Raw genomic sequence first — 8,892 nt, 5'->3', positions numbered from 1 at the left:
CGTGTTACCTGTGCTCGCTGTGCTTTTTGGCGCTCACGAAATTATACGACGATCAGTCTTTCCTTCTTGACCCAAATCTTTGTGCAAACCAAATAGAAATTGCCGACAAGGAAAATGTAATATCCTGGCTACGCTTAAGTGCGACACTGAAGGATTTTTGGACGATTTCATTTGATTCGCCCGATGACTTTGGACTCTTTGTCTGGAGGACCTTTATGATCCTCAATTACCTTTATCATAATACCGACTTTACCCTTTCAATGAACCTCTCTACAGACAATTCTCCATCTTCATATTGGTGAAAACCGTTTTATTATAACTTACCGCCGCGTTATTATATTTATATGCAAATTCTCGCAAACAAAATGTTCTTTATTTCTGAATACAATACGAATTGAAAGTAAGTTGCGTGATTCGAGGAGAGTATTTTGCGACTGAATTCAGTTACTGTCTACCGTATCACTTTATTCTTAAACTAGCATTGTTGAGAACAGAGCTCACAAGATTAAAACGTGGCCCCAGATCCTTAAGAGTGCACAGAATAAAACGGCTATCAGAACCAAATTAGACAAAGAACAACTGAGCCATCATCCGTCCTGAAACAAAGTGTCTATATGTATCTGACTCCACGAAACACAACAATTGTTATACCTGGAATAATAATAAAAATAAAACGGATGTCACTTAACGAGAGAGATCAACAAGCATAGAGAAAATGAGGAACATATATATCGATTTTTCTGAGCCATCATCCGTCCTGAAACAAAGTGTCTATATGTATCTGACTCCACGAAACACAACAATTGTTATACCTGGAATAATAATAAAAATAAAACGGATGTCACTTAACGAGAGAGATCAACAAGCATAGAGAAAATGAGGAACATATATATCGATTTTGGCGAAAGATTGAATGGTAAAGAGTAAAAAATAAAGAGGTTTCAATAAATTTGCCAATAAGTGGCTGCCGATGGTGTAATAGGAGGTTGTGTCCAGAGGGGTCTGGGGGCAAGCTAATAAGCGGCGGTAGACCGCTGGTCACCGACGTTTGTCGATACCCCTGGAATTGGGGACTGGAGAGTGTAGGGAAAATGGGAAGAGAGCTAAAGGGAGCGACTTTAGGAAGGAAGAGGAGGGAGGATTTGTAGGAAGAGAGGATGGAGGCAAGTAATGAAGGAGATGACAACGGAGGGTGTGGAGGGAGGGGGAGAAGAGCAAAACAAGAGAACAACAACAACAACGACTAAAATGAGGGTTTTACTTACTTGTACATGAGTATCTTTCTCAAAAGGTTCTTTTCTTCTTTCACTATAACTCCGCATTCTGGTGAAAAAATGAAACGAAAAAAAAACATTCAATCCACTGAATGTTTATGGTTCACCAATTGCAATTAAAGCCTCTGTCACTGAGGCGAACAAACCTTTTTCTTCCTTGATCAAATACTGTAAAGAGAGTCAGGACAACAACCTAAAACATATAGAAAACAGTATACTCTCTTATTATTATCACAATTTTTTCAAGCTTATCATTTGTTTTATAGTTTGTCTAGTGACGAAAATTATCAAGGGCTCATATACTTTCAAACGTTTTACAACGCCTCGGAACCAGAGCCATATATGAAGAACTACTACACAGCTTCACTCATTTATTTCAACCAACTAATACTCATAAACTTTCTAATGGTATGAAGTTCACGCTAATAGTAAATTTATGATCTTGCAAAAGCACCTGTTCGAACCTGTTCTGAATTGAAATGCCTCTAATCGTCAGCGGGACAAAAACATACGATAGCGAGTTTAAGCAAGGAGTTAGGGCACCGGCAAACGGCCTCAAACAAACTCTGAGTTTAATTCCCCAGTAGAATCTATAAATCAACCTTGTACAAAAGGTACTCTGATCACAGCCAACGCAAACGTCGTTCAATCTTGAGGGTCAAAGGGGCTGTAAGCAGACAGAAGAGGTGTGACCTTTGATGTTTGCCCTAAACGGTGTCCTCAACCCCCCCAATTTATTAGGCCTTAGAACATCATGTTTGTAGTTATTGGTCTTGTACTTCAGTTCTTGTTTCTTTTTTTTTTTTTTTTTTCACTTTTGTCATACTTTCGCAAGCAAGACTAAACTTCTAAAGGATCCATTGAGGTTACCTGAAATCCAAGAATCCCTGCTAGCACCTGAACAGAAACAAAGTACAAAAAAGGAATCAAGTCTCCTTCAACTCCACGATGGCTACCTCACATTTTAAAATGAAATATCTAGCGTTGACTCACCACCAATAAAAGACATTTCACTTCTATCTAACCGCTATAATTGCAACACGAACGCGTTGAAAAGCGACTAAAAAAGCGTACTGCATTCTAAACGACCGATGCGTATCTCACTTCCAACCCAGAGTGTGTCAAACACGAAAGGTTACGATTATAGATGCCTCAGTCTTAGCCTGGAGACAAAGATTTCCATGTACTTACCACAGTTGACCACTGAAATGTCAAATAGTTTTCTGTCAATCCACTAATGGTTGGTCCTAAAAAAGCACTACAACATGAACCAAAAGGAGTAAAATTGAATAAAAGAAATGAAACAAAAGCATAGACAAAATGTGCAAATCGTGGAATTGGAACTTGGAGTGTTTGGGTTCTGTGGGCTCGATTATCGCTGTTTCTCTCGGGTTCGAGCTTCCGTCCTTACCCAAAATGAACGAGGAGCGCAGCTCATTTCCCGAACAGCGGCCGGTAATCGAGCCTTGTTCTCTGTGACAGGAGGATATCTGACAATTCAGATATAAACCCTTGCAGCAAGGATGACAACCTGTCGCGAACTCGATCCATATGTGATGCTTGGTACAAAAATCGAACGAGAATGACAAGTGGTGTGAAGCGAGCGCTCAAGGCACCGCACTCGAGCTGTTCACTCCTTACCCTATACTTGCCGTCGCATTGAAAATACCGGAGAGCACTCCATGGGTAGTGATGTCATCGGGCATTCCATGTTCCCTGAAGAGATACATCGGCACAAGTCAATTTTAGGCCACAAGGAAGCTCTCCCAACCTCGCCCTCCATGTGTCATGTTATGAATAGATCACAAGAATTATATCAAAGTTTATCCTTTTCACTTTTCTTGGAAAGGGTTGACTAATATTTGAGCATAATCGATTTTAAACCATATTTTTCGCAGTGAAACATAACAAACTACAAAGTAGCGGTAGTTACTTAGTTCCCAGGAGAATTCCCCAAGGCTTTCTACTTGAGGAGTGGTTACTCTGCACTCTGCAAAAGAAACACTTCTAGTGTAACGGTGTAAATTATTACCTGGCTGTTTCCAACATGTCTGGCATACAAGGTACTTGATACGCACTGACGGCAGCACCTAACATACCCATGGATACACACACCAACCATACCTTCCTGGAAATCATAAGAAAAAGAATGATTGCCCTACGCATACTTTTCCGACTAAAGACCTCTGTTGGAGCATTGAGAACTAACTAAGCTTAGGGTGTCGGGCGCCATAATTATGAAGATCAATTGGAACAGTATAAGTACGTAAGAAGGTGTGCGCATTTTAATTTAATGAACAGCAAACAATTCCAAGTATCACAATGACGAACCTTTGAGGAAGAAATGTTAGGAATGGAGCCGGAGCCAGCATCGAAATCCCAATAATTACGAAAGCTGCACCAATAATTATGACCACACGTGTTCTCCCCTATAGTATAGAGACCAAACCGTCTGATTAGAGGTAAAAGTTGTAAGTATTAAGACTTAAGACTAAACCGTGCAACAGAACATGTTTCTTACCGTCTTATCACTTATCCAGCCAACCAATGGAGCTGAAATAGCGTAACATCCGGCACAAAGGAGGAAGAGTAAACCAACTTTACTGGGACCAAGTCCAAACTAAGAAACAGACATTCAAACAGCTTTCGTAAAACCTTACAGCGACTCGAGACTACTAGTAAAACGGACAATTCAATAGCCAAAATTGCGTTAAACCCTTATTCCAGCAAATGAATAAAGGGGGTAAGTTTCTGTGGTAAGAAACTGTGGTGCTGCGTCAGTGGGAGAGTATAGCAGGTAATTTAGTGTTAACAACTGAGTTAAAAAGGTAAATTGGCCACCGTAAAGGGTAAAAAAGCTAACGTTTCGAGCGCTCGAAACGTCAGCTTTTTTACCCTTTACGGTGGCCAATTTACCGTTTCAACTCAGTTGTTAACACTAAATTACCTTATTCTAGCAATTAAAGATCTCGACAGATTAAACCAGATTACCCGGAAAAGCGCCAATGACGAGGGAGACTGACGAGCTGAATAAAAGTTAAATAAAATTGAAGAATTAATTCATCCACACAATATCATGCAAAAAGGCGAAGAGATGAAAGGAAAATGCTAACACTAAGTACCCAATGGTATTTAGTCGGAAATTAACAAAAGAGCTCTTTTTTTTTTTTAAAAAAAGGAAAAAGTTAAATGTAGGTAAATTTCAGTTTTTACTGATACCTTCTTCATATAGGGCGCAAATGTTGGATCTAAAAAACCCAGCACTAATCCCGATACAAGGATAGATAAACCTGAAAATATAACGAGCGCAATCGTCTTTAATAAGTTCACACATGATACAGTGAAGAAAAAACTCGCAGCCGGCTAGCATCAAGATGTTTTTGCAAAAGGCACGTTTGAACAATCACGTGACAAGCAAATGTTTCAGCTCGATGGTTACATATTTCCTTAGATATGGGGCCCCTTTCAAGTGCATCTCAGCAAGCAGGGGCACAAAAATGAAAGACCTCATCGGTTAAAAGAGGGCAGGTAATGATAGCTCAAAACAACTGTAATTCACAGGGATAAATAGCAAAACGAAAATGACTGTTTCAAAGGAATCGAAGATCAATTTCACACACATACCTATCACAGCAATTCCTGGAATCTTTGTCATTCGAAGTAGTGAGCCAGTGTCTACTTTTCGCGGAAGGTCTATAAAGCAAGTAACCAAAGTTTGACACTTTGTCAATTAAATTTGGAAAAGGAAAAGAATGAGGACGAAGTAAGAGAAGAATGAAAATGATCATGAAGGATCAAAACAAGGAAGAAGGTTAGAGAATTGAAGAGCCAGTGGGCCAAGACATTGAGACAACAGCAGGTGCTCGGGGAGGAAAAGACATGATGACAAGAGGACAGAAAGTTAATAAAGAGAGTGAACAGCAAGAAAGAGCAAACAAACATAATTTGCACCTTGGTCTTTTGGTAAAATAAGCATAACCACAGGAAGTATTGACAAAAGAAGGCCACCAAGCACGATAAACGGAAGTTTAAATCCGCCAGCCTAAAACATTAAATGAAAGAAAAATTGAGGCTTGTTCAAAGAAGGAAAAAACTTTGGAAAAATTTAAGACAACTTCAAAAAGGCTCGCAGTATTTTGAGCAGGAGTTAGTATTGAAGTAGTTTTTTTTGTCACTTATCATGATTATACTTTTTATCAAATATTGTTAACAGCATTTCACTGATTAAGAATCTCAGAAACATGAATTTTTGCAATGCAGAGTAAAAGTTTATCAAAATCACATAGCAGTACAGAGCAAAATAATTGATGAAAACTATAACTTGCACTTTGCAGGATAATGTTTTAAAGGAGTATGGAAACAGATTCTTAGATAGAAAAAGGAAAATTTTAGTATGCCATCATAAACCCTAAAAGAAGTTGAAACCAATCAGTCATTTCATTACTCACAGAATATAAAACTCCACCCAGAGGTGGACCTAGCATAAAGCCCAGACCAGTGAATGTCTCCATGGCTCCCTACAACATCCACAAATGGCATGCTAATTAGTATGAGGATTAAAGGATTGTGCAAGCTGAAGAGCTTAGAGAACACTGTCAGTTTGAAACTGATAACAACATACTTGTAAACTTTGCAACTAGCAAACATCTCCAAAATTGATCATGTGATGACTGAGATTGCAGGTCCTATATACCTTATACTGTAGTTGTTGTGTTTAAAATTTTTCTTGGTTTTAAAATTTTCAAAGAAATTTATGTTTTGTGTTCTACTGTCTCAGAAAAAACTGGTTTGAAAATTTTAAATTAGCTGGGAAAAAGTTGGACTATACCGAATATGCTGTCAAAGCTTGGATCATTTTATAAATTCTTCATCTCTGAGGACCAAAGGAGAGATGATGTACAAAGCTACCTCAAAAGTTGAGCCCACACAAGACTCATTCTTAATTGAGTTTGTGGTCTGTTATTGCAGTTACATGAAGATACTATCTCTTATATATTGCACTGCTGTTAACTATTTTTTATTTTTTTATTTTTTAACATAAGAGCCACAAGACAGTTGATATCTCATCAACCCTTACTGTCACTGTGCCTATATTGGAGCCAAATTCTCCTGCTACAATAGCAAATGATGCAGTGTCTGCTGCAGCTCCACCCATTGCCATCACAACTCGAAGGAGGAAACAGAAAACCACAAAAACTACACCCTTGGGTAACATTGATACAAATCTGTCAAGAGGAAGAGATGAAGGCCGTAAGTTATTTACAATTTCTTCTCCCAAAATTGATTAATAAGTGTAAATTTTTTACATTGAAAACTTGTCAATTTATTGAGGTAAAGATAAAACAGAGCTTTTGCAAATAAATTGCAAGTTTAGTCATAGGATAAACTACAATGGTATAACTACAATGGTATAACTGAAATACCCAAATAATATCTGTGATCCAGCACAAAGGAACAGTCCTGCTGTCAATGTGAATCTTGGACCAATTGTTGGGAGCTAAACAACAATGAAAAGAAAGAAATCATCACCTTAAAAAATGGAAGCAAAGTGATTAAAGTATGAGGTCATTTCTCCTTTAAAAAATCACACACAAGTTGCTGTAGACATTAAACTTACCAAGACTCCTATTAGTGGTGCCACAACAAACACCACCAGGGGATATATTCCAAAGATGAGACCAATCTCAGTACCTGAGGCATTCATTTTTTGTGCCTTAAAAAAAGATGAAATGTCAAGGGTCAATATTAAAAAACAATCAGTATAATTCAATTATGTATTTGCTCCTTTTTTTGGTTGCTTTTTTTAAATTTCATTGGCAATACACTTGAATTACTTGCAATACAACACAGACATTACTTAAAAGCTACAGCTACATGTAATACAATGTAAACAATACCTATAATACTACAGTCACTTACCACTAACATTACTTATAAAACTTATTACTTAACAACTACAGATTTTACAATCACAGTTATATTGTATGTACAGACATTTGAATTGACCAGTGCTGATAAAAAACATGATTACAGTAAAGTAATTATTGTTGCTCAGTACAAAAGCTAAAAAAAACATTACATGGAAAGAAAAGAAACTTAAAGTATACATTTCAACTACATGGCATTTATTATGCAGTTGTTATACACTGAGATGTATGCTACCAGACCTGTTATGGATTATTATGACATTTGGGTATGACAACTGGGTATTTAATTCCAAGAAGGTCTTCCTTGAAAAATTATTTCTGTTTCTAGAGAGAAATTAAAAACGTTTGAAAAAAAACACGATTGTTCAGAAAACTACTTATCGTGAGTAATAACACTTAACCAGTGATCATTTTCTTCTACTCAGGCTTAGTGATTATTTTCAATACACCCGGCCCTCTGAACTTCCTGTGACTTTCACCTCCCTTCTCATGCAAGTCATCCTTGATTGATTTAAAAATCAGTTATCCAGAATTTCTACCTCTCTTCAGGAAGGCAGTATGAACTGAAAACTGGATATGCATCCAATGGGGTGCAGGGGTGTGGAATGGGAGGTCGTTTCTTTGCTGCCGCCTTTGACACACTTGCTCGCAGGTGCATATAACAAAACTGAGCTTGTGTGGATTGTTGAGATTTGGGCACTAATACCTGGAAACAATCTTCACTTGCTGACTCAGCTGAGAAGTTTCCATGTAATCACAACAACTATCAAGAGCTCGACTTACCAAGCGAGCCCACCTCATGCGTTCTCGCCGCTTCACAAAAAGTATTTAGAGAGATCATGAGAAGTTAATTAACACATCAAGGAGAGTCAGTTGAAGATGAGGGGAAAAAATGACGATAAATAATGTTGCTTTTCACCAAAATTTTTAACCAATTTGAATGAGAACGATTTTCCAGTGGAAGTTTGCATAGTATTATTCCCTGCATGCACAACCTTACGCAATTTGTTGTCGGATTTGAGCTGCATCGTGAAGCAGTGTACCGGTATATTTTTTTTCAGGCTCCCTTTGAGTGGAAAGTAGCACGATGTACCCTCGTTATTTCAGTTCCCTTCCCATAATAAATTTATCATACCTCTCCGGGAAAAAAGGGAGAGAGAATCGCGAAAGAGGCTGTCGCCGCGAAGTAAACAAGACACAGAGATACCAATGTGAGTTTACTCCTCGTCGTATTCCAGATGCCATTTTGTGTTCCATCGGATGATCCGTCATCTGTATCATCGGGCGGGTGCTCCCCAAAGAAATCGGCTGAAGATACACTGGACTGCTTGCGGAAAATGGGACTGGCGTTAACACTTGCGATACGAGAATAACTTGGCCTCCGGGTCGACATTGTATGCCGGACACATTCCCTTGATTGACGGTATGTTGGAGGTCAACTGGAGTGAGGACAAATCTATTCCACTCTGGGGGAGGGTAACAGCTTCAAACGTTTTGGCGTGAAGCGAGGGATCATTGTTGTAATTTTTTTGTAGAATTACGCATAGCAGTCTCGTTTCTGTACAGTTCCTAACTACTACGTAGTCAATATCCGGTAAAGTCGAAAACTGCAAAGCAATCATTAGTTCAAGCTGTCTTCCTCCACTCTCCTAGGGTAAGGTTTTCTGTGACTCAGGGAGAGAGAGCAGACG

The 8,892-nt window shown here is 38.5% G+C and overlaps 2 protein-coding genes across 6 annotated transcripts in view; one reads left to right on the top strand and one right to left on the bottom strand.

Annotated features, from left to right (window-relative positions):
- LOC113682675 (E3 ubiquitin-protein ligase LRSAM1) overlaps positions 1-8,892 on the top strand; it is a 96,336-nt gene that overhangs the window by 57,610 nt on the left and 29,834 nt on the right. The gene's annotated exons all lie outside the window — the stretch shown is intronic.
- LOC113682893 (MFS-type transporter SLC18B1) lies at positions 284-8,713 on the bottom strand. Of its 5 annotated transcripts, XM_089202849.1 has the most exons (18): positions 8,337-8,475; positions 7,442-7,525; positions 6,892-6,987; positions 6,698-6,771; positions 6,352-6,499; positions 5,723-5,791; positions 5,226-5,316; positions 4,899-4,967; positions 4,494-4,564; positions 3,796-3,894; positions 3,606-3,703; positions 3,307-3,402; positions 2,916-2,990; positions 2,466-2,532; positions 2,145-2,171; positions 1,421-1,467; positions 1,266-1,323; positions 673-812 (listed from the first exon to the last, which is right to left on the bottom strand). In XM_089202849.1, the coding sequence occupies exons 3-18, from the start codon at positions 6,976-6,978 to the stop codon at positions 807-809; spliced, it is 1,182 nt and encodes a 393-aa protein (XP_089058975.1). In that variant the 5' UTR covers positions 6,979-6,987; positions 7,442-7,525; positions 8,337-8,475; the 3' UTR covers positions 673-806. The 5 variants fall into 5 exon arrangements, with proteins under 5 accessions (XP_027055873.2, XP_089058974.1, XP_089058975.1 ...); XM_027200072.2 differs by lacking the exons at positions 673-812; positions 7,442-7,525 and adding an exon at positions 284-651 and having other exon boundaries at positions 8,337-8,713; XM_089202848.1 differs by lacking the exons at positions 673-812; positions 7,442-7,525 and adding an exon at positions 352-651 and having other exon boundaries at positions 1,272-1,323; positions 8,337-8,713.

The sequence above is a fragment of the Pocillopora damicornis genome, chromosome 4 (genome assembly GCF_964200805.1).
Source record: "Pocillopora damicornis chromosome 4, jaPocDami1.2, whole genome shotgun sequence".
Classification (NCBI taxonomy): Eukaryota; Metazoa; Cnidaria; class Anthozoa; order Scleractinia; family Pocilloporidae; genus Pocillopora; species Pocillopora damicornis.
Note: the sequence above shows the minus strand (reverse complement) of the source record. Positions and strands in the feature narration are given on the sequence as shown.